We start from the raw sequence: 26397 nt of genomic DNA on the forward strand, positions 1-26397 counted from the left end.
TCCCCAAGAGAGGTAGCCATTCCTATGAGACTGTGGCTTGTCCAACTCAAAATTTGGCACTGCGTTTATCTTGAAGCTGGAGTTTTGATCAAGATGGGCAGTAGGGCCGATCCTTATTGCCTCAGACAATGTCAACAGGATGGAAGTTTCTTTCACACTATCTGGTAGTGTCCAGGCGCCCAAACATACTGGAAAGAAGTCGCAGGTCAAATGGAGGGAGTTGGGGGAAAAAAATTGACGGTCACTCCGGAACTATGCCTACTAAATGTATGGGAGGCCAAAGACCTCACCCAGACAGAGAAATCATGGGTTTCCCTGGGATGGGCCCTTGCAAAACGAAATATTGCACAAATATGGGGTGTGGGTGAAATGCCAACTATCAGAGACTGGGTTGCTGGCATGGATAGAGCCATGATTGCGTAGAAGGATGTTTTTTCTTTTTAAAAAAAATCTTTTTATTAACATATTCAAAAGAAAAGCATCAGGTGACATACATTGCTTTCACACTTGCCATATATACATTTCCATATTACAGAATTATACCTGTAGGATAACATTCAGGGATCACAGGGATTCCAACGCTACTGCCGCTTCTCTAATATCTGGAGGAGTACAAATATCCCCTCTGTAGCCATTCCATGCGCCCCAGACCTTCCTCCATTTCCCAGGGCATCCCCAGGCAATGTATACTGACCTTTCCCTCTACATGCACCAGTCTAAATCCTCCATCCACTTCCCGATCTGGGGCACCTGACTGGCGCCCCACAACTGAGCAATGTTACGCTTAGCAATCATGCACTCCAGGGTCACCCATTGTTTCCCATAGGAGTTCAGGTCCGTAGGTTCCCAAACATTAAGGACACATTGTCGGGTCTCCAGCGCCAACACCACCCCCATCACCTCTCGGATCTTATCGTGAATTTAGACCCAATAGTCCTGTATTGCATCGCAATGCCACAAAATATGCATGAATGTTCCGGTCTCCCCGCACCCCCTCTGACACTCCCCACTCTCCGCCAGGCCCATCCGCACCAACCGAGGTCTCGTGGTGTAAGACCGGTGGAGGATCTTCAATTGCACCAGCCTAAGCCTCATTTGGATGGCCCCTACTTTCGGGGAAGAGACTGCCTCCCTCCAGTCCTCATCATCCAATACTAGGCCATCAGTGCCCCACTGCTCTCTAATAGTCACCAGTGGATCCCCCATATGATTAATCAGTTTTTTTATATATCAATGAAATAGTCTTTTCTGGGAGATAACCGTCCAAGATCCGGTCCCCCAAGGGGGAGGCCTCCGGAGGCGTAGTGCCTCTGGGAATATTTGCAAGTAGGGCATGTCTGACCTGGAGGTATCGGTAACGCTCGCTCTCCTGCAGATGGTATTTTTCCTGTAGCGCGTTGAATGTAAGGGTCTCATCCTTCCCCCAACTGTCTTTAATCTGTGAGATCCCGATGAGGTCCCATTTGTCAAAGCCTTTCGTTTTCCACAGGCTACCCAGTCTCTTTGAATTCCACAATGGGGTTGCCAGAGTGAGTCTCCCATCCCACTTAAGGTATCGAGTAGCAGCATGCCACATTTGTACCGCGTGCGTCGGTGGCCCGACAAGGGGAAACCGGCCGTTACTAGCATATAGAGCCCTTGTAAAATCCCCTCCTGGGATCTGACCGCGATCCATCGCATATCTGGGGTCTAGCGGAGACCCGTAGACAGCGTGGTTTATCCCCGCTAATTGAGAGGCCCAATAGTATTTCCGGAGGTCCGGCAAGCCGATCCCTCCATCGTACCAGGGAAGAGTACGCTTGGAAAAAGCGATACGGGGTCTGCCCTCCCAGAGGAGCTGCCGCTGGAGGGATTCTATTTCCCTAAAATATGAGGAGGGTACCGGATCCATTGTATTTTGCGCATATAGGAAGCGGGGAAGGGCCATCATTTTAAACAACACCGCTCGACCCAAAAGGGAGAGTGGCAACGACCTCCATCTTGCCACATCTCTGCGGAGTCTGGCCAGTGGGGGCACCAGATTATTATCGTACCTCAACTTCGGGTCCATGGTCACAAATATGCCCAGGTACCGATATCCCACTGGCTCATCTTGTACTGGGCAGGAACTCGGAACGATCCTTGTCTCTCAATTTCTTCATTCACCGACAAGAAGCCCTGACGCTCCTTTTGTACCATTTGAGTAAAGTCTGGGAAGAAGGAGAGAGTTGCATTTTTCATATCTCAAAGGGGGCCCAGCACGAGCCGCCTGTAGGATTGCCTCTCTGTCGCGAAAATTCAGGACCCTTGCGATCATAGGGCGGGGGGGTGCCCCTGGTCTGGGCCTGCTCCCCGGGACTCTGTGCGCACGCTCAACCGTGAAAAAATTACTAAGGCCTTTAGGTTTGAGATGATTGAGAACTATATTTTTGACAAACAAATCGGGTGTTTGGCCTTCTGATTTCTCTGGCACCCCAAGAATACGGACGTTATTAAGCCTGGCCCTGCCCTCGTAATCATCCAGCTTCCGATCTGTGAGCACTCTTGAGGCTGGCCGTTTTGAGCTCCAGTGTCTTCACCTTCTCGTTTGCCTTTGTGAGGTCCGCCCGTATCAGCCCCACCTCGATTGTAACAGTGTCGTGTTTATTCTCTAGGGCCTCCATTTTCTGGCCCAGGGATGCCTGTACTCCGGTGATGGCCGCCATGAGATCCGTCAATATTGGCTCAGCGGGGGCAAGTGTGACCTCCTCCCCCCCCGGCGGGGTCTTTCTCGATTCCACCGGGGACTCCTTGGGTAAAGTGTAGCGATCCAACTTTTTGGATTGGATGTTCCTGGACCCCTTAGACGACCGAGACAGGGACCTATCCAAGTCAGTTTTCGTCGCCATCCTGCCTCCTTAACCCACGAGGCCAGACATCGCCGATCTCCACACTTGAGGTCAGAGTCACAGAGCGTCTGCCCACTCCTGATGCTCACCGATGGGCTGCACACGATCTCGCCCCCTCCGGGCTTCCACCAGGCCATGCCCGGCCACCCCGTCAAGAGCGCACCCGACTAGCTCCACAGCTCACCTCGCAGAGTCATTGCCTGGTGCGCCCCTCAGGAGCTTTCCAATGTGTGGCTTATCTTGCAAATGTTCTCCTCAGTGCCCCCTTGTCAAAGTGGAAAGCACACCACAGCTACTCACTGCGCACCACGTCTTTGTTGCTCTCTCTTCCCCTCCGGTGCAGCGCATCTAGAGGGCGCTCTGCAGCCACCCCTCGCACCCAACTCCAGCAGCCGGCAGCGCGGGACGGCCAAATGGGGTCCCTCTTAGGTCGGTCCTGGCTGTTCTCCTCCCTTTGCTGCCACCCACGTGCCATCCGTCACTTGCGGGCCTCCTCGAGGTGAGAAAGCCTTCACTGCTCCTCGGGCACCACCACCACTGGGATCTCTGGGGCCGGGCCGTCGTGTTTTTCAGTGCCCGCGCCCCTCCTGCCCATCGTCACCTCTCCCCCGCTGACACCGGGTTCTCAAATTGCCCCGGGGGCGCTTTCATTCAACTTTCAGGCAGACCGATGTCGGCCAGTCCGCGGCCCCCGTTTTGCGACTCTCGGGCGACTATGGCCTTGCATGGCCCCGGCAGGCAGATCCTCAAGCCGGGCAGGCGTGTCCCATAGCGCCTGCACCCCCACCACTCAGCTCCGCTTCTGTGCGCATGGTATAGGGCTCACCAATTGCCCCGGGAGGTTTTACATTATTCGGACCGGTGCCGGCCGGTTCGCGTTCCCCGCTGTTGACTCGCTCCGGGCAGCCTCACCTTCACGCGAGGCCCCGGTTTTCACGCCGGGCAAGGCCCTGATCTTCCGGTCGGTGTTACTCCATCTACAGACCACGGAGACGACTCGGAGCGGCACCAACGGGCATCGCTTCTGCTCCCGAGTCCGTGAGTGGGGCTCAGGCCCAGGATGGACAACAGGATGTAGCGGCAGGGAAGGGAGGTCGGAGGAGCCGATTCCCTACGCGGCCATCTTGGTCGCCGGCTAGGCTCCTCCCTCAGAAGGATGTTTTTAAACATAGAGGATGCCCCAAAAAATGAGATCGTAAGTGAGCTGCATGGAAAATATATAGGGGTGAAATGTGCATGGTCTATTACATATAGAGGGTGAGATACTGGAATGAAGCAGCTTTCTTGTAACAGTATATATTGCATCTGATTGTATGTCATTGATGAACTGCATTGCTGTGCTCCTTGTTATGTTGCCTAATAAAATAGTTTAAAAAAAATAATAATAATGTTTGCTAACAAAACTGTGGTGAAAATAACCTTACCTTCAGGTACTTCTGGTAATGCCAGCGCAAGCCAACTCATATCCATGCTGAAGTGGCTAGTTGCACTCACATTCCTGCTGGCAAATCCATTAAACGGTATTGTGCCAATCACCAACGGTAGCTCAATCATCAACTTTTTAGCACCTGGAACATGGATATACACCTGTTTGCATGGAAAAATAACAAAATTAAAAATAGTAAGCAAAAAGCATAGCATGAACTAGACATACTGATAAGATAAAAATAAAGACATTTTTGAACACCTCACAAGGAAAAGGGACTTTAAGACAATTGGTTTTCAAGCTGCGCAATGTGACTGGCTCCTGTTATATTTTGAAATACTCCAGTTTTCGATGATGCTCTATGTAAGAATGAGAACCTGAAATGAATTAAACGTTGCTTAATATAGAAAAAGTTACTTGTAATTCTAATACATAAAAATGAGGATCTTCAATAAATTTTAAAATATTAGAAAATCTCTTTCTGCGAGGGATATACCGCAATATATTTGGCTTTGTGAATGTCATAGAGATATATATATGAATATAATTAAAGTGTTTTCTGCAGCAAGTGTAATTGATGGCTTTGTGATTGGTTAGGAATAAGAGGCATGCAGTCATTCTTAAGTGGCATATAAATATGTTTTTTTAATTTTTCGTTGAAAAACGTTACAACATGAAAAAAGCGTTACTGATGTATTGCATTATTTTACGGTAATAATGAAGGAATAGTTACACATCTTTAATTCCTAGTTCTACAAAGGAATCTTCATTAAAGTAAATGCACAGAACTGTTCAACCTACATTCGGGATCAAAACCACTTCTGTATTTAGTTTAAATATATACATTGCACTTTAAAACAATTAATAAACATTAAAAAACTGTTTTGACAGCCTATGGGGCCAATTTTCACTGTTTAAAAAAAAAAAAAAAAAAGAAGCCAATTGTAAAATCAAAAGTTGTCTTTATTTAAAGAAAAGTAAGAACAAACCACCTTTAAAGAAAGTAGAGAGGAAAGAAAGGCAATGTAGGCTACAACCCACAGAGGCCACTGCTACACCCAATCAGCATGTCATCATGCCTTTCCTGTGACAGTTAGGTCAGTTCTATGTTCCTGCGCCTAGTGACAGGATCCTGGATCACTGCACTAGACATTCTTTTGAGACTAAGAGTAGATCTGTCTTGCTTTCTGAGAGAAAAAATAATAATTTTGTAGTTAATTTCTCTCCCCTCACGAAGTGCCCCGCCTGTGGCAGGGAAAAGGCACATGAGTCAATGACACTTGCACAAATCAAATCATTTCTTTAAAAAAAGAAATATCCAGGAGGACTTAAAGATGTGGCAAATATCAGGCTGCTTTGCTTTCAGTAAAACCAACAAAGACGTCAAGAGTCTGCGGAACATGGGGATGGGACTTCCCCTATCAAAGCTTGTTGCAGCGCTTGAAAAGACTTGCAGAGAGGAAGATCTAGAGAAAGCCCTTGAGAGAAAGGCTGATGCTCTCATTCGACCTCTATGACTTAGAGTACAGGCACAGCTACAACATTCTCACTGTCCAGAGCAGGAACCCCTTCAAGATGCCCTTCAATATTGGAGTCTCTGAGTAAATAAATGATGTAGTAACTGAATTTCTTAAGGTCAACAGGAAGTAAATCTCAGCACCTTATGGAAGAGTGGGTGTGTAAACTGAAAAGAGGAAAGATCTTAGACACATCGAACTGCTAGTACTCTGAGTATTTTCAAGACCAACTTCACCTGTGGAGAGTTTGTAATTGTATACAGTTTCTCCTTAACATCACAATTCACCAGTGCCTCTCCTATTCTTGTTACTGAAGCCACCACCACCTTTACTGACTTTTCTTCACAATGAAAAATCTCCAGTGCCATGGGGATACCTCAAGAAGACGAGATCACTATAAAGAAGTCATTCAAGAGTTTGTGATGCTGTGAAACTAAATAATCCATGTGGAATCGGATTCATCACAGCTGATTATGAACTGATACTGTCAAGACTTGGGCATGTAGTATTTTTCCTGGCTACACCTCACAAGCCTCACCTTCGACCCTGCTCTCAGGCAGGTCACTCCCCACGCTGCTGCACGGCTCTGCCTGCATTGTTTTTTCATAATCTTGTATTTTTCCGAACCTGCTTTCTTGCCCAGACTTGTTTTTATTCCTCTGTGCCTGTACTTGCTTTCTTGCCCAGACTTGTTTTTATTCCTCTGTGCCTGTACTTGCTTTCTTGCCCAGACTTGTTTTTATTCCTCTGTGCCTGTACTTGCTTTCTTGCCCAGACTTGTTTTTATTCCTCTGCGCCTGTACTTGTTTTCTTGCCTAAACTTGTTTTTCCTTCCTGGGCCCAGTTCTCCCGCGGCCCCGCCCGTTTTTTCCGCTGCCGTACCCCTGCAATCCCATTCACAACCCCGCTACCGCCTCCCAGCTGCTCCTCCCTCCCACATCCCCTCATATGGAGTCCGCACAGCGTCCACGCAGCGGACGCGCCTAAGGCTAGCCCGTCTGTGCCCGTCTGCGTTTGGACCGCGCCCAGTGCCAGGACCCCTAGACCCCGCGAACGCCACGACGCCCGACACCGCTACGATGCCAGAACCCTCCAGGCACTCAACACCGGACGATCACACACCTGCTTCCTGGCCGCCCGAAGCGCACCCACGGAGCTTTCACCTGCCGGAACTGCAGCTTCACAAGTATCTGCCCCACCATTCTGCTGACCAGGAAAGAACCCAACCACCTCAGAGGCATCCGTCTGAAGACCCGCTCCGCCCGCAAACATGCCGTTGAACTCTGGGACCTACTCGACTCAACCTCACCAGACATCGCCTTCCTGACGGAGACCTGGCTGAACCCCGCCTCGGCACCCGAGATAGCCATAGCCGTCCCGGAAGGCTACAAGATCACCCACAGGGACCGCACCAACGGAGCAGGAGGAGGAATCGCCATCGTCCACAGGAACACTCTCAGAGTCTTGACCAACACTGACGACACCCTCAGCACCGCCAAACACCTGCACTTCCAGATCCACACCGACCCCAACACCACCCTCAGAGGAACCCTCATCTACAGACCCCCTGGACCCTGACCACAGCTCAGTGACTCCATCGCCGACTTCGTCAGCACACACGCCCTCGCCTCCACGGACTACATCCTCCTCGGGGACCTGAACTTCCACCTCGAGAACAACAACGACACCAACTCCAACACCCTGATCGATAACCTAGCCAACCTCAGACTCAGACAACTCGTCACAACACCCACCCACTCCGCCGGTCACACGCTTGACCCCATCTTCTCCGCAAGCCCCCATGTCTCCTTCAACCACACCACCAAACTCCACTGGACGTACCATCGCTGCATCCACTTCACCTTCAAGAAACCCACCACCGCACCCAACAGATGCCTCGCCGCTGCTGGAACAAAGTCACCAAAGACCAGCTAACCACCACCCATGCCCAGAGCCCACCCGCCGACCCCACCGACCCTGACACAGCCGCCTACAACCTCAGATAGTGGATCAACGACTGCGCCAACACCCTCGCCCAGTCAAGAAACCCTCCAACAGTCACACCAACCAGAAAGCCAGCTGGTTCACTGAAGACCTCCTGACCTCCAAGCAAACCTGCAGAAAGTTGGAGAAGATCTGGCTCTGTGAACGAACATCGGACAGCCACGCAGCCCACAAGAACGCCACCCGCAGACACCATCACCTCATCAGATCCACCAAAAGGGCCTCCTTCAAATACCGCCTAGACAACAACACGCACAACAGCAAAGAGCTCTTCAACATCGTGAAGGAACTCTCCAACCCCAGCTCCAACACCAACGACGTCCCACCCTCGCAAGTCCTGTCCGACTTGCTGGCCACCTTCTTCCACCGCAAGATTGCAGATATCCACGACAGCTTCAATGCCACAACCGCCCCGACAACCACTGAGACCTCCTCCCCCACGACCACCATCCGCACCAACCGCCTGCTCTCCTGGACCAACATCAACGACGACGACACTACCAAGATCATGAAAAGCATCCACTCAGGATCTCCGTCAGACCCATGCCCACACCTCATCTTCAACAAAACCAGCACAGCCATCGCACCACATCTCCGGAAATTCATCAACACCTGCATCGAGACAGCAACCTTCCCGGAGAGCTAGAATCACGCCGAGATCAACGCCTTACTCAAGAAACCCAAGGCAGACCCCAGGACCTCAAGAACTTCCGGCCCATCTCCCTGCTCCCGGCAAAGGTCATTGAGAAGATCGTCAACGAACAATTGACCCACTACCACGAGGAGAACAACATCCTGGACCCTTCCCAGTCCGGGTTCCTCAGCAACCACAGCACCGAGACTGCCCTCATCGCCACTATCGATGACATCAAGTCCCTGCTGGACAATGGAGAAACCGCGGCCCTCATCCTCCTGGACCTGTCAGCCGCCTTCGACACGGTCTGCCACCACACAATACGAACACGCCTCCACAACGCCGGGATCCAAGAGAAGGCCCTGCACTGGACCACCTCCTTCATCTCCGGCAGAACACACAGCGTCCGCCTTCCCCCCTTCCGCTCCGAAGCCACTGAGATCATCTGCAGCGTACCCTAGGGCTCATCCCTCAGCCCAACTCTGTTTAACATCTACAGGGCACCGCTCGCCCAAGTCGCCCGTCGGCACGACCTCAACATCATCTCCTACGCCAATGACACCCAGCTGATCCTCTCCCTCACCAAGGACCCCCACACTGCCAAAACCAACCTTCACAAAGGAATGAAGGCCGTCGCTGAATGGATGAGGAACAGCAGACTGAAGCTGAACTCGGACAAGACAGAGGTCCTCATCCTCGGATCCACCCCTTCGGCCTCGGACGACTCCTGGTGGCCAACCGCACTGGGAACCGCCCCAACACCCACGACCACGCATGCAACCTAGGGGTCATCCTCAACTCCACCCTCTCCATGACTAAACAGGTCAACGCCGTCTCCTCCTCCTGCTTCAACGCCCTCCGCATGCTCCGCAGGATCTACAAGTGGATCCCACTGAAACGAGAAGAACGGTCACCCAGGCCCTTGTCAGCAGTAGGTTGGACTACAGAAACGCCCTCTACGCAGGAACCTCGGCCAATCTCCTTAGACGGCTCCAACGCATCCAGAACGCCTCTGCACACCTGTTCCTCGACATCCCTCGCCGCAGCCACATCACACCGCACCTGAGAGACCTGCTCTGGCTCCCTGTCAACAAGAGGATAACTTTCAAGCTCCTCACCCACGCACACAAGGCACTCCACAACACCGGACCAATGTACCTCAACAGACGACTCAGCTTCTACACCCCCACCCGCCAGCTCTGCTCCGCCAACCTCGACCTCGCCACAGTCCCCCGCTTCCGAAGAGTGACCTCCGGTGGCAGATCGTTCTCCCACCTCGCCGCCAAAACCTGGAACACCCGCTCCATCCACCTACGGCAGACCCAAGACCTGCTGACCTTCAGAAAACTCCTCAAGACCTGGCTTTTCGAGCAGTAGCAGCATTCCCCACCCCAGAGCCTTGAGACCACCACGGGTGAGTAGTGCGCTTTACAAATTATATGATTTATTGATTGATTAAAGTCAGAAGCTACACAGAGAATTTGTATTCTACATTTCTATGGCTCATCATTGTTTCGCCCCTATGATGCTGATGAGGAAATGCAACAAATTAAAAGCAGGAACACTAACATACTCGAAACAGCCTTCGTAAACACAAAATATGTTTTCAGTAGAAAATTTATATTTTCAAAGTTGGAAGCCTTTTTTGTTGTTCACAAGTAGGGTACTAATAACAACCATTTACAATGCAATGGTCTCGGCATTGTTAAAGTTATAGCTATTGGCATTGCTTATGACATTATTTTTATTTATGTTTTTGTTTTTAAAACATATAAATAAATGGCATTGTCATTTACAATGCCAATAGCTTAATCTCTCGCAAATGCGAGACCTATTGCATTTGCACCCACACACACAGAGCCACACACACAAAGCCACCCACACACACATACAGAGCCACCCACACAGAGCCACCCACTCAGAGGCACCCACACAGAGCCACCCACACAGAGTCATTCACATAGAGCCACCCACACACACACAGAGCCACTAACACAGAGCCACCTACACACACAGACCCACCTACACACACAGAGCCACCCTCACAGACCAACCTACAAAAAAAGCTACCCACACAGAGCCACACACACAGAGGCCAACACACACACAGAGCCACACACACACAGACAGTGCTCCCCCCACACACACACAGAGCCCCACATACACACAGAGCCCCCCACACACACACACAGAGCCCCCCCACACACACAGAGCCCCCCCACACACACACAGAGCCCCCACACACACAGAGCCCAACACACACACACACAGAGCCCCCTACACACAGAGCCCCACCCACACACAGAGCCCCCCACACACAAAGCCTCCCACATACAGAACACCCCACACACACAGAGCCCCCCCACACACAGAGCCTCCCACACACACACAGAGCCCCCCCACACACACAGAGCCCCCCACACACACAGAGCCCCCCCACACACACAGAGAGCCACACACACACAGAGAAAGCCACATCCACACACAGAGAGCCACACACACACACAGAGCCACACACACACACACACAGAGCCACACACACACACAGAGCCACACAAACACACAGAGCCCCCCACACACACAGAGCCCCCCCACACACACAGAGCCCCAAACACACAGAGACCCACACACACACAGCCCCACACACACACAGAGCCCCCCCACTCACAGAGCCCCATACACACAGAGAGCCCCATACACACAGAGAGCCCCACACACACAGAGCCACACACACACAGAGAGCCACACACACAGAGAGCCACACACACAGAGAGCCACACACAGAGAGCCCCCCACACACACAGAGCCCCACACACACACACGGAGCCCCACACACACACACAGAGCCCCCACACACACAGAGACACCCACACACACTTACACACAGAGACACACACACACAGAGACACACACACACAGAGCCACACACAGGGAACAGAGGCCAGATAAAACGATCACAATGAGGGAACGGGGGGGCAGAAATGCAAGCACAACGAGGGAACGGGGGAGGGCAGAAGAGCAAGCACAACGAGGGAACAGGGGGGCAGAAAAGCAAGCACAACGAGGGAACAGGGGGGGCAGAAAATCAAACCCAACGAGGGAACAGGGGGCAGAAAAGCAATCACAACGAGGGAACAGGGGGCAGAAAAGCAATCACAGCGAGGGAACAGACGCCAGAAAAGCAATCACAACGAGGAAACAGAGGGCATAAAACCAATCACAACGAGGGAACAGAGGCAAGAAGAGGCAAGAAAACGGGCACAATCAGGGAACAGAGGCATGAAAAGCGAGCACTCGACGGCTGGGGCGGAGGACTTGGCATCTTCTCTACTTCTTCCAGCGGCGGTCCAGCAAAAATGGCTCTCCGAAAAGCCCCGTCATTTTCGAACTGGGGGGCGTGTTTTTCATTCTCTCCTCTTCCCATTGGCTGGAATGTAAAATTCCAGCCAATGGGAAGAGGAGAGAAAGAACCTAAAAAAACACGCCCCTCAATCCCAAAAACACGGGGCTTAAATGGACAGACGCCCCTCTCCTCCAATGGCAAGTGAGGTGAGAGAGAAAGTGTATGGGTGCGAATGTGAATGCGTGCAAGAATTAATGTGCGATAGAGAGACTGAATGAATAAGCACACTAGTCTGTGCATAGGTGTCCATGTGAGAGACCACAGTGTGCGAGACTGAGTGGGAAAGAGTGGGGGGTAGGTGTGTGTATGTGTGTGTGAGAGAATGAGAGGGGCAATGCCTGTGAGAGATTGACCTCCTAAATGTGGTAAAAGTGATGTCGCTCAGCCGCCTCTTGCCCTAATCTCTCACTCCACCTCACCTCTGCCGCTACCAACATCTGCGCGTCCATTTCACTCACCTCATCCACCCCCCCACAAACAACTGTTCTCAGCCATTGGTCACCTTTAGCTAGCCCCTCCCTCTCCCATCTTCAACCGACTCTCTACCAGACCCTGATAGGAAACAGACAGCCAGCAAGTGAGGTTAGAGAGAAAGTGTACGGGTGCGAATGTGAGTGCGTGCAAGAATGAAAGAGTAAATAAGTTGCTCTATTTTTCTCCCTGGTGCAAAACTACAGCTTTGATCTGATCTCTGAAGGCGCCTACCCTACATCGATGAAAACATGGAGCAAAATGTATTTTTGACTTGTTTTGCTACAGTGCAAAAGTTTAAGTAGGGGCCTAGTTACACTGTGAATATTTTAGAAACTGGGGGGGGAGGGGGATATCGCCCACAAGTCAAGGGTTTCTTGAAGAATCGGGATTAAAGACTAAAGAAAGTGCATTTAAACAAGTGTTTCTGTCCAGTCTTAATCTGATTTCGTCAATAAATCCTCACTGCCAAAACTAGTAGCCACATATATTGTGAATTAGAAAACTCTGTAAGCCGAGTGACACTGGGCGCAACCTTTGACTGGCACCTCTGCCCACAGGCACTGTGAGCTGAGTGTGAAATTGTGTTAAACACACTCTGTGCCCTGCGCCATTTAACGCTTTCGATATACATCGGAGACCATCTTCATTTCATCCGGGCTAGTAACTTTTTCTCCCGGACTTCATTCAAGTAATTCATTCATTGGCATTCCTCAGACAGACAATAACCTCACAGATGGGGGGGGGGTTTGCTTGTGGGGGTATTGGCGGCATGTCCCACAATAGCATGAATTCTCTCACCATCAGAATTCGGATCATGCTTGAAAAAATGTTCCCTTGGAACAACTAGCACAGGATTTTGGCCAGAAATATAGGCTGTCCTTCAGATAGTTTTGTTTGCATTTTACCATTGCTTACAACTTAAATTGCAAACAAGGTTTGATTGCTCCCTGTAAAAAAAAAGGTGGTAAAGTGATAAAACATGTTGTGTGCATTTCAATGTAATTTTTTTAGTGACATCAAGGGATTCGTATGAAAATGAAAAGTGCAAAACTAAATTTGTGCTTCTCATTTTTTTAAAAATTGTATTTACCGCAACAGAAAAACGTAGCGCACCCCACATACATTTTAAAATCAATTATTGACTAACAGTATCACACAGGCTCAATGCGGGGCATACTACCGTGTTTGGTGCTCGTTGGTGCAGCAAATATCAATATTTGTTCTCCAAAATGTGATGTACTCTATTCATCGACACCGGGAGGATGAAGAGTTGATTGAACATTTGTGACTTATTAACTGCATTCAGAAGCTACAGCAGGTGAATGCCCCACTGAGCTAGTATCTGGAATAAGAAGGCAATTTAATCGGTTCACAGCACTTTTACACTGTTTATAATATAAAGAAATGGAGATATACATTGTATTTAAAAGTTTATAATGAACACGACACAGATATACAGGCGTAACATATTTAATACACCATTTCTAGCATTCAGCTGCTGTTTGAATATTTTTCAAAACTCAGTAAATTCTCTGAGCGAAGAGGTGGTTTGGTACAACGTGGGCGCTATATAACTAAGTGACGTCAGTGACAGCGAGTAAAGACAGCCAGTCACACCCGCTTTTATAAAACAATTGCGGGTTCCATAAATAACACAAACCTTCTCCGGCACTGTTTGATTTTCTGGTAAAAGGCTGCGTCTTAATTGCTGGGGGTCTGTGGGGTGGAGAAGGAGGAGGGGCACATCTATTTCGAGCGTCTTATTGCAGAAGGTGATGGGTGTTAATTGCACCCACCTGCAGCGTGGGAGCACCCCATGAAACTCATACCCACACAAATAAACGAAAAATAAAAGGCCGCCTGACATTAACTGCACATTGTTTGTTCGACTCTTTCATTGTGAGAGGAGAATAAAAGCGATTGTTTAAAAAAAAAAAAAAAAAGATACACAGTCTGGAACTGTGGAGAAACGAGACGAAAAGGTCAAAGGAGGAAACTAAAAAAAAATAGCCTTTTGTGAACGATAAAAAAATTAGACTAGTTGCTTTTGCCAGTACCGCTAAAACTAAAAAAAACATTGAGATGCGAGTTTTGTTGCTAAGAACGCTTGATGTTCATTTGTTTTAAGAGGCTTAGGAGAGGTGTTTTGCCTACTTTTACGCCCTCTCCACAATTTCCCGGTACCCAATTTCTCAGCATGTTTTAGTCAGTTTGTGTGATCTGTTTATGGAAATAAAGTTGTGAATGACTACATAACTGCTTTTAAGGGCTTTGAGGTACAAGTTTAGTAACTGACTCGCATATAACTTCAAACGCTGCCAGGGGCGCACACCTTTACACCTGTCCGACTATCAAGCGTTAATTAAATTGCAGCGCACTGGCCCTCCTTTTATCAACCTCAGACGAATGAAAGGCTGAGTATAAGACTTTGAATGGCAACATACTATCCATACTTTGAACACAAATCCGAGCAGAACTAAACAGCCGGCGCTTAACCTCCTGAGCTTTTTTAACCAGTCCACATATTCCCGAAATTATGTTATATTTAGGAATGAGCAAAGGTTTTGATTTCAACAAAGTTTTTGCAAAGCGCACGATTATACGCTAGTAAACTTTGAGAATGAAGTGGAGACGGTGGGCCAGGAGGGAAGATCCCAGTCAACTGTCCTGGAGGTTCAGATAGCTGATTTTCACACAGATAATTAGTAGCTGCTAATTGCACATTTCAGGGATGATTTATGAGTCGGCGGAGGGACACAATCTAATTTCATGACGAACGTCAGCCACTCATACAAATGGTATCAGCGCAGCTGTGAGATGGACATGATTAATGAACAGTGTGTAAACACGCCACCATCGCCGTGGAGGGTGCTGGTCTAATGACGTGCTTGTCAGGATAGAAAATGGCACAGGCACGCGGCGGTGATGATGAGCTTTTACACTCACATATTCGGTCATACATTAGCTTTACTGAGTGACTAGAGGTCACAGGTGTCTGTCAGAGTGGTTGTTATGTGCCAGGTCGGGTATTAGCCTTGTCTTTTTCTAACACATTTCTGCTGAAGACCAAACATAGCCCTCAGTTTAAAAACAAGGGGGATGTCCGTCCCTCGGTGTCACCGTCCTTTCTTCCTCCTCACTAAAACGATGGTAAACAGTTAATTAATAAACTAATTTCGTAATCATACTGTTTATTTATTCGATTTCTAAAATATTCTGTAGAACTCTGTGCTAATTTGCCAATTTTGCTTTTTCCAATGTCTCGAAGCCCCGTCCTTTTCAGACAGGGGGAGTGTTTTTGACTGTTGTTTATAGCCTAGAAAGAAAGTAAAAAAACACGCCACCCAATCCTAAAAGGACGCGGCTTAGATACAAAGAATGACATCACTTGGACCTCTTCTCCAATGGCTGGCCGCCGTTTAGGAGGCCAGCCAATGGAGAAGAGGGGCGGGTTCAAGCCCCACTACTAGAGACATAAGATCTCGCGAGCGAGACTGCGCAAGCGCAGCCTACGCTAGCCGAGACCTAAAAAAGGATCACTTTAATGGTATGTTGCCACATAAATTGTACCAGACAGCAAATCAAAAAAAGGCAAACTTTGTACATCCTAGAGACCGAATGCTTATTATGTTTAGGGCTCCTGTTCAATTTGTATTTATCCATATTAATTTTGCCGATCTTTTCAGCATTTAGCCAAACTGACGTTGTGTACCGTGCAAAAATGAACTTTTAAATAATATAGTTCCACGTTTATTTAACCAATAAATGAGCTCGCACTCTCGGATACATTTTGGCAGCCCAATAAGCAGCAAAACGCAATACAATATACTCATGTGCAAACATCAGCATTACAATACACACATCTATTCATCCCAAATTATTTAATCGAAATTGCATCCCTTTTATTCTGACAGCATTCAAAGCTACTAAACAAAGAAAGAAATGCTTGTATTTTCTCTCTACAAAAATTATTAGAGGCAGGACAATTCCTTTTTTTCTCTTTGCATTTATGTGTGGGAGCCTTAGTTGTGATATGTTCATTGAGTGCACAAACTCTAAATGTTTTTTTGACAGTGACTTGCAAAAGACTTCTAAGCCAAAGGCTGGAATGTCGAAGTGCTTAAAAATGGCATACTTAGCGCTTTTTGAGAAAGGATAACACGTTGTCATTAGAATGCAGTGACATAGGTACACTGTTTCACAATGTGTTGAGCAGAACGGAAAAAGTCCACTCCAAGCCTTTCTCTGCGGCTCTAAGGAACATGTATACGGAGGGTGAATTCAGTCAGACGATTGCAAAAGACTCACAGATATGTAATTTCTGCTTTGAAAAATTAAGCCTCACACCATGAACGAAATTATGGGGCAAACAGAGGGCTCAGAACTGATCCTCTCTTAAGGACCGGGAACCAATGTAATCATTTAAGGAGCATCTGGACAACTTGCACGCACACTTGTGAACTGGGTTGCTACTTTCAGGATAATCTGAAGCTTCTCTAGTAAATGCTTGCATCATTTCAAATAAGAGCATTGTCTAGTCTAGGCTTTGACCACTCACACCATCTACATCATTTTCTTATTCTACAGACAAACTAGGGAGGATGTGCCAAACTACTCAAATGGCAAACCGGACCTGGCTTGGCAGTTCGGTCAGGACTGTTCCCATGAGGCACAGGGTCAAAATTGATTTGCATATAGCTGGGTCTAAACTGGGGTGGCATGGTGAGCAAAAGAGCGATGGATTTAACCCAGATCTTTTGACTGGGGGTGAATGTATGATTTATTCAGCACTCCGTCCATCATTTGTTTGAGTAGCACTTTTCACCCTAAGAGGGATGGGTATGCCTAGACGTGGGTCCCTTGCTCACTGTGCCACTGGATTCAAGCTAGCCTGGCTGATGAAGGGTAATACCCAGAAACCAGTCCCAGGATGCTTGTTTCCGGTCCAGGGAGGACCTGGCTTGGCAGTTCGGTCTGGACTGTTCCCATGAGGCACAGGGTCAAGATTGATTTGCATATGGCTGGGTCTAAACTGGAGAGGCATGGTGAGCAAAAGAACTATGGATTTAACCCAGATCTCTTGACAGGGGGTGAATGTATGATTTATTCAGCATTCCGTCCATCATTTGTTTGGGAAGCACAAAAACAGGAGCGTGCCATAGCAGTGATCTATTGGTACAGAGTCTCCTTTGTATCTGAAAACACATGCCCTTTACAGAGATAAACTGACTACAGCAAGAACCCATATATGAGAGCTAGGGCATCCAAAGGTTGTCATCTTCATACAGGACCATAATCTAGGTTTTACCATATTCAGTTTAACCAGTCTTCACTCATCCTGGACTTGATGAGATGAGTAAACAGTAAGATATATACTGAGTCGATTTGTTCTTAAAGAGGACGAGAAACAGCCCGAACAAATCCATCAGGACTAAGTAAAACTAATTAAAGATGGGCTAAAACATTCTAGGCTGGGGCTATCGTAAAAAACACTGCACTCGTGCCCAGGTACTTATTAACGTGGTTGAAACGGTGACATAATAGTTAAAGATGCCAAACTGCGAACCATAAAAACAGTGAACCATTTAAATGAAACAGATCTTCATTGATGAGTTCCGGAAATGCCGAAAACCTTCCATGCAGCACAAAGGCTTTCAGTATGATTGAGCTGAGCAGTCATCTACCCATAAATAATAATCTCTCAAGAATAAGGACTCAAGCATATTATAGTTATAGCGGTGTGAAGGACTTTTGAAGCTGCTGGCAAAAGGTGGTACTGTAAATGCAAAAACAACAGTTGATGGACAGAATGCAGAACAATGTCATACATACACCCCAGTACAGAGATCTGGTACTGTACCCATGATGCTGAAAGAGTACCACTTCTAAAAGAGTTCCAATGAAAATGACAGCGATGCCTGTAATCCTGCTGGCAAATCAGTTTGTCACAATTCTCCTAATTACCACAGCACCTCGGTCCTCTTTTAGTACCTGAAATTATTTTTAGTTATTGAATTGTGCATGTACACTTGCGTTTAGAAAATGCATGTAGAATTCAGCCACTTCTGGCTTTTTAAGTAACATTACTTTGAATTTTCACTTGCCATTTTGATTCTATCAGCATAAACATGAAGTTTAAAAAGTTCAGCATGCAAAATAATGTTGGCCAAGAATACAAAACTGAATGCAAGTTGAATGGATCCACTTGGCAGATATGTAAATGTCCCTGTAAGTAAGTTATGACTATCAGTCTTTGAGCCTTTTAGTTTTGTCTTAACAAGGATGCCTTTATGTGTGTTGTATGTTGCATGTACGAGTGTTGCTTGATGTGCATGAAAGCCTGTAACAGCACCGCTGTGCCTGACGTGTGTGTATGACCTGAACGGTGTTCACCTGTGTACATGCACTGTACAGATGCCAAACGTTGACTTTTTCAATGCATGTTATTCAGAGTAATTTCTTTGAACATGGTAAGTTTATCAAATACAACGTTCTTATTTTAGTATATGACAAACTTGAAATAAAACCTAGCTTTAAAAGCAGAAGGACCAAATTCTGAATTCCTCCCTTAAGAAAAATAAATGGGCGAAGGTAAGCAGAAGCCACAAAGTAAAGAAAACATTGAAATGCGAGGAAGGATCTGACTCACTGCCTAGGCTTCCGTTCTACTGGCTCTCCGAGGATAGTAATGGATTATAAATAAACCTAATGAAGATACCTCGTAATCGTAGTTTTACTTTGGGAGAATCTTCATGAAGTCATCACCATTGTGTACCGTTCTGCTGGGTGGTGGAGACTAAGCCAAAGGGGAGAGAGGGCAGATGGCCGAGTCTATTAATACCCCTTTCCCCATGAGACCCAATGCTAACAGCCTATTAGGACTCTGCTGTATACCACAGAACAGGACCTCCGAGAGAGATCAGTGATCAAGGATCCTCTTCTGGCCCCTCCGTACCAAACGCTGTGCAATCTCTGAATTGTGCTGTTAGCGATCAATCTCTCATATAGGAATTAGTGGTATACACATGGCCATGCTGTGGGGCTTCCTTGAGTTGTGTGGGCTCAATGGACAGCTGTCCCTGCCAGTTTCCTGCTACCTGTCTTCCATTTGGCATCTGAGGTTGAGCTATCAATAGGGGACACTCACATTCTCAGAAGGGTTCACATTTCGAGCAATTTCCCTAAACTAATGGCCACCCTGAACTGGCCACTGATGTTGACCACAGTTGCATGATGATTGTTTTAATGCGCCACATATAATCCTATTACAAAGTGTGAAAAATGGTTGCACAACAGAGACCAAGGTGAATTTTATTCCGGCTCCTTTAGACGCAGGTAGCCTCTACACCTGCATTTGCCCCTTTGATGGAACAATCTAAAATGCATTACAAACCAGACTGGCCGCACTGACTGGCCACTAAAAATATGATCTTGAAGATGTTTAATCTGTCAAATTAACATCTTCTTTTGATTAAACAACATGCGGTTGCTGCATTCTTCAGCACTTCCTTGTCGGCTAAATTGGAACTATAAGAGGAAAACTTTTTTAAGACCCCAGGTAATAGAAATTATATTTAGAATAAGCATTGTAAAGGGTACACAGAGAACATCTGTGAGAAAATGACAGGCAGACTATCATGTTTTTTCCTTGATGCCGGGTTGCTAGGTAATGGTACGAGGGCTACATTCCAGCACTGGAATTTAGTCACTGGGTAGATTTTATGGACTGCGTGGCTTCAGACAATAGACTTGTGTACTTGTATTGATGTTCTATCGTTTGTACACAACACAGCCGCACCAGTGATGTGTTCAATGTCACAGAATTTCATTCTATTTGATATCACAATCTGAAGAAAACATGATCCTTTGCAATCAACATCTTAGTCATTTATTTCCTAGTAAAGGCTATGAAATGAAGAATTAGCAGGTCTCACAAGTAACCTTTTTGTTAAAGTCCTTTGTTTAGTCTCTGCTTCTCGTCATGGATTCTTTGCAGTTTATCTAGAGAACCAATCCTAGACTCAATGTAGAGTTATAGGGTTGACTTCTGGTCATATGTGAAGGTGTCACATACTTTCCTTTCTTCAGCTTGGGGTTCCAGTATAGAGTTGTTTATATGAAGTTATCCTCTATAGCCGTAAAAACCAAGAACAAGGTATCGGAGTGCAGGTGCGGATTAAGGCCCATCTCCTGCCAGACCTTACTCCACCTTTCTCAATCCCCTTTCGCCTTACTTGCCTGAACAACCAAGGGGGAGGTATCAGACCACAGTTCTGGGTCCCAGCACATATGCAGAGGTATCTTCCAGTCTGCTCTCCCTTTCAAAAAAGAAATTGAGGGATCGGCTAATGGATGGTTCAATTCAGCTCCCTACCCTCCAGAATTGGAAATCCGCAGTGAGAGGCTGCTCCTCTTAAAACCTTGAACCGGCCTGTTGCAAATAGTTGTCAACCACAGGAGACGTAAGTTGATGTGAAGAGACTTTATTGTAAGTAAAACAACATATGCCTCAGCCACACCTCTCACCTCATCTTATCTCTCAATCAGACCCACAGAGGATCCTCGCACAGAAACACCAACATTCTATCCACATCAGAAGTTGTGAGGACAAGGATAGGGAGGTGAAACCATTTGCAGAGGAGAGGGGAAAGTGGTGATAAGAGAGAGGTGTTCCCCTCTTATGGAAGATACCACACATCCCCCGTCTCTACAAAGTACTCCCAGTGGCCAAAACCATGGACAGGTGGGGAAAGGGCAAAAGACAGGGGAAAAGTGCCAGTTTGATAGAGAAAAACAACAAAACACAAAATCATGTGAAACAGTGAGGAACATTGTGATACAATTCAAAACAGTGTGATACAAATCTTAGTTGACTACATAATCCTTGAGAAAGCTTGGATGGCATGTCCTTCTCTCACTTGACCTGATGGGAACTTTGACCTTCTTTGTGTCAAATGCAGTGGGTGCATTTGCTATTCCGGTAGACCCATTCTCATCCCCATCTGGTGTGGTATTCACGACTCTTCCTGTGTTCCAAATTCTACCATCTTGTGTTTTTACTGCATTTCTGAATAATTTAACAATTCTCATAGGTTCTGTGAATTCGGACCACTTTGCTCTGCCCGTGGTGGCCTTGACCTTAACCAGATTAAACCCTTTAAAACGTATGTCTCTGACCCAATGTGTTCTGCCATACCTTGCTTTTCTCTCAGCCATAAATCTCTGTTCTTGTTCATCTGGATGTGAAGTCTGACAACCCTTTGGGACACTTCATCCACCCCAGTACTAACCTAGAATTGGGTCTTCTAGCAATCATTGATTCAAACGTGTCTCGGTAGTTTGGTGTAGGGTCAACCTAGATGCTTCCAAATGTTTCATCACTTCCTCTCTCCAACACAACCCACTGACTCTGGCTCACTGAATGCTCTCCTTGATGATCCTATTCAATAATTCTACCATCCCATTAACCTCCAAGTAATATAGTGCACAGAGCTTGTGTCTTATCCCATTGCAATGTAAAAACTCCTTCATTTCCTTACAGCAGAAATGGACACCATTGTCCGTTTGTATGGAGTTGGACAACGCCTCTCTAAGGAACATCTTTACCAAGAACCCTATAACTGTCTTGATGTTGATCTCTGAGACGAACTTCAGCTCGGGCCAACGGAAGTACAGGCCTACCAGCACTAGAATGTATGGCGATTGATTCTCCCCCATCAAAGGACCTATTATATCTAGGGCTATGCCCACCCATGAGCCCTCCGATGGTGGTCTACAGTGAATGGGTCATGTATGCCGCTTAAGTATTTTGTTACTATACGAGAATGGTGTACACTCCTGTATCTTCCTCTCTATGTCCAAATCCAAGTTTGGCCACCAAAAATACAAGCTTAGCCTCTGTTTTGTCTTTGTAATACCAAGATGTCCGTCCTAGGCCAATTTGATGAGCTTGTCTTTTATGGATATGGGTGGAATTAGCTTTGTGCCCTGGAAGAGACACTCATCCACTATGGACAGTTCCTTTCTAACCATCCAGAATGCTTTGAGTAGCTCATCACCTTTGTCATGGACTGTCCCTCCCTCGTTTTCTCACATACCCTATGTAGGAGTAGGTTAGCCTTCAACCCTTCCTTCTGCTGTGCTTATTCTACCACCCCTTGAGTTATGGTACATACTTTCGCGTTTTACAAAGCAAAACCCTCATGCTCCTGTAAGGTGACAGTCTTCCTTCTCCTGTAGAAACTCTACGAGGCGTGAGAGGCAATCTGCAGCATAGTTTATCACTCCTGGTACATATTGCACCCCACACGTGTACTCCTGAAGATTCACTACTCACCTCCTGATTCTACTCGAGATGGAGTCTAGACCTTTTTTGTGAATTCTTCAATGAGTGGCTTGTGGTCCATCCTAAAGTTGAACTTAGAACCCCATACAAAATTCTAAACTTGTTGATTTCCCAGTGTGCTGCTAGAGCCTCCTCCTGTAGCACTGAGTAATTAGTCTCTGCTTGATGCAAAGATCGAGAGGCAAATGCTATTGTCTCTTCCCCCTTCTCACCCTCTTGAGTCATGATAGCTCCTTGGCCCTTAGAGCTGGCATCTGTTGTTATTACAGTTTTCCTGCCTGGTATGAAAGCTTTCAGGTTAGGGGTGGCTTTGCTAAGGGTGCCTTGGTGTTCTCAAATTCTTTTTGACACTGTTCACTCCAATCGAATATTATTCTATTTTGTAACAGACAACGAATATGTTGTGTTTGTCTAGCAAAATTATGAACGAATTTACTGTAGAATTCAAGCATTCCTATAAAAGATTTGACTTCTTCTTTGTTTCTTGGGGGCATTAGGTTTACTGTAGAATCCTGCAACTCTGTTTTGGATAGTATGTAATCTGCCGTCACTCTGTGTCCTAGAAATTCTATTTGTGATCAGTCTATTTTACACTTTACCGTTTTTACTGTAAGTCCCTGCTCCTGGAACTTCCTCAACACTTGTTTGAGCCTTTGGTCATGTTGTGCAACGCTCTCCCCAAATATTAATACATCATTCTGATAGCAGAGTACACCTGTGATCCCTTAGAGCATATTGGTCATAATTCTCTGGAAAACTGCGGCTGCTGACACAAGTCCAAACAGCATGCGTTTAAACTTGTATGCCCCCATGGGCATGATGAACGCCGCAAGTTCTTGGGACTCAGGATGCAGTTTGATCTAATAATATGTAGATGGCAGGTCTAGTGTGGAAAAAACCTTGGCTCCTACTACCTTAATCACCATTTGTGTGATGTTAGGCAAGGGATACTTATCCGCTACTACCTCTTTGTTGAGTTCTTGGAGGTCAATGCATAAACGTACAGCCCCATCACCTTTCTTGGCCACAACTATCGGGGCAAGCCATTCCGTGTCTTCTACTGACCCTATCACCTTCAGACTGCATAGCTTCTCCAACTCCTCCCTTAGTGCCTCCTGCATGGATATAAGCAGGTTTCTTACTTTGGCTGACATTGGGTGTCGATTTTCCTTTAGCTTTATTCTGTGAACATAGTGCTTTAGACACCCCAACTGTTCAGAAAAAACTTCAGGTAATTCTTCTTTTATACCCGCTTGTGTTTTGTCCATGCTCTGGACTAATATTTAAGGGTTTTTGTTGGGTTTAAGATAAATTCCTAGATCCTTTTGTGCTTTCCATCCAAGACTAGTATGCCCCTTGTGAGATTTGTATACTTTTGTGATTGTGTATCTGTCCTTGTATGCTACAGTCCCCCAAAAATACCCCGTCATGTGTATGGGTTGTCCCCCGCATCCTACCGGGTTGACATGATTTTTTGCAACTTTTTCCTTCCATTAAACACCTTGTCATACACCTTTACAGAAATTATTGTCAACTTTGGACATGATTCAAACATTACTTCTATTATTTGTTCCTCAATGCTTATGATGTCCTTAGGGTTACACACATACCTGCGCCTTTTACCAGCTGAACACTTTCATCACAGTCTTGTGTCGCATCACCCCTTGGATTCTTTCTGTAATTTATGTTACTCTTGCAACAGATCCAGAAGTGGCCCTTCTTCCCACATCTGTTGCATGTTATTTTCAATGCTGGGCACTCTTTATTGTTAGCCAAATGTCCCACCTTCCCACATCTGTAGCAGTTTCCTCTAAAGCTCCACCCACTTTATTCTCCTTGGGCTCTTTCTTAGATGCTTTAACCACTAAACACTGCTTAGATCATCCTGTATCTCATTCACTTTTGTTTTTCCCTCTCAGTCGTTTCATCTCACTCACACACTGCATCACGTGTTCAACTTGTTTGGCTACAATTAACACTTTCCCCAGTGGTGGATTGTCCCTCATTCACAACTCCTCTCGCATCCTTTCGATTTCACATGTTAACTAAAACTGAGTCCTTGTACGTTCTTCGCACGCCCCCCCCCAAATGTGCAGCTTGCAGCCAGTGTTCTTGAGACCAATACAAATTCTTATACTGTTTCCCCTTCTTCCTGACATCTCTCCCCAAAGTGATAGTGCTCCATTATAGTGCTTACCTTTGTCAAGAAATGATTGTTAAGTTTCTATATACTTATTTCATATTCATTGAGCCTGCTTATATCATTTGCACCCAAATCAGGCAAATGCTCCAAAATCTCTTGCCCCTCTGCTCCTAGATAATGTCGTAGCAACGCTACCTTCCTCTCTAACCCCAAATTCGGACCATACACTACTGCATAGTTCTGGAACACTTTCTTCCATTTGTTCCATTTTAAAATTGGCTCACCCAAAGTAGCCAAAAAATGGTTGAGGTGTTACGTTCTGCATAGCTATCTCTCCCTTGACAATATATTAAATTACCTGTGAAGGTAATTCACATTAAACCATCCACATGCAAATACTAATGTAGAGAGCTAATATTATCTCTTCGCTTAACCCTCTTGCTTTTGGGAACCTGCAAAGAAATTGTGAAATAACAAGTAGCTGTACTAAATCGTGTAAAGTATAAATTCTTTCCTCTAGGTTGCACGGTCTTAACTTGAGCCAATGGCCAGCAGAGAAGGGTTTCCTTCTAACTTGTTAGTTTCTGGTCTTCCTGTTCCTCCCTCCAATGAAATTTCCCTGAGGAGAGAAGAAGAAACTGCAGCGCAAGAAAGTTCTGCAAAAACTCTAAGGCTAATTGCCAACTGCCGTGTTGAATGACTCAGGTGAGAACGTGAGAGTTCAATGTTTAATGCCCAATATAATGGGGCTAGACATACGTACTGTATCTGTTGTGTGCAGCAACCCTTGTAAAGAGGCACTCCATGCAGGACCAGCTCCAATCAGGCTTTCAGACGAAAGGCAAATATTAACAAAATGCTGTGCCTGTCAGAGTGACCGGCCTGGGGGTTAATCTTTCCTTCTTCTTTGTTAATTTATTCAGGTTGCTCCGAGGAGTCCACATCAAGCGTGTGAGAAATGGTGGCGATTCACAAGCTGTGGCTGTCAGCGTGATAGCCCTGAAGAAACTGCCAGCACGTCAATTGTCTCCCGTTTACAGCTCCTGCTATTAACAGTTTATGGACACAGACACACCTGACGAGCTTTGCCGGTAATTAGCTCTAGCAACAGCTCGGGATCTACTTTTCCTGTTTACTGAGCAGAACATTTTCACTGGCTCGGAACATTAATCACCCTCAGATTCACGGAGCTTTCTAAGGTGAAATTGGGTGGTAATTCAAACACACAGCCAATGTTACATCAACCTGGTATGGCTTAGTCAGAACCTCTCTAGAAAGATGGCTTGCGTACATGTACCTAGTTTACTCAAAAGACAATATGTTTTCCCAGTGTGGCCACAAATATATATAGATTTCTTTTTCAGGTTGGGTATGCATGTAGAGAGGCTAGAAACAGTGAATTTCTGGGACATGATGCTTATGACATCATACCCAAGTTTAAGCTGAGAAACCAACTTCAAGCTTCTCTTGAAAACAATTTGTATCACGGCAACCCACAGTGAGAGAAGTCCTCTGCAACGGGATTCCTGACGTTCTGACACGCGTGTTAAGATATTATCTCCTTCCTAACGCTGTCAAAGGTGA

General features: G+C 46.5%; 1 protein-coding gene across 1 annotated transcript in view; it reads right to left on the minus strand.

Moving 5' to 3' along the window:
- Positions 1–26397, minus strand: part of ARRDC4 (arrestin domain containing 4) — a 199404-nt gene that overhangs the window by 36016 nt on the left and 136991 nt on the right. Inside the window, exon 6 of the mRNA XM_078683142.1 lies at positions 4292–4454. Within this exon, the coding sequence (XP_078539268.1) occupies positions 4292–4454 (163 nt within the window). The remainder of the gene's footprint in view (positions 1–4291; positions 4455–26397) is intronic.

The sequence above is a fragment of the Lissotriton helveticus genome, chromosome 3_1 (assembly GCF_964261635.1).
Source record: "Lissotriton helveticus chromosome 3_1, aLisHel1.1, whole genome shotgun sequence".
Classification (NCBI taxonomy): Eukaryota; Metazoa; Chordata; class Amphibia; order Caudata; family Salamandridae; genus Lissotriton; species Lissotriton helveticus.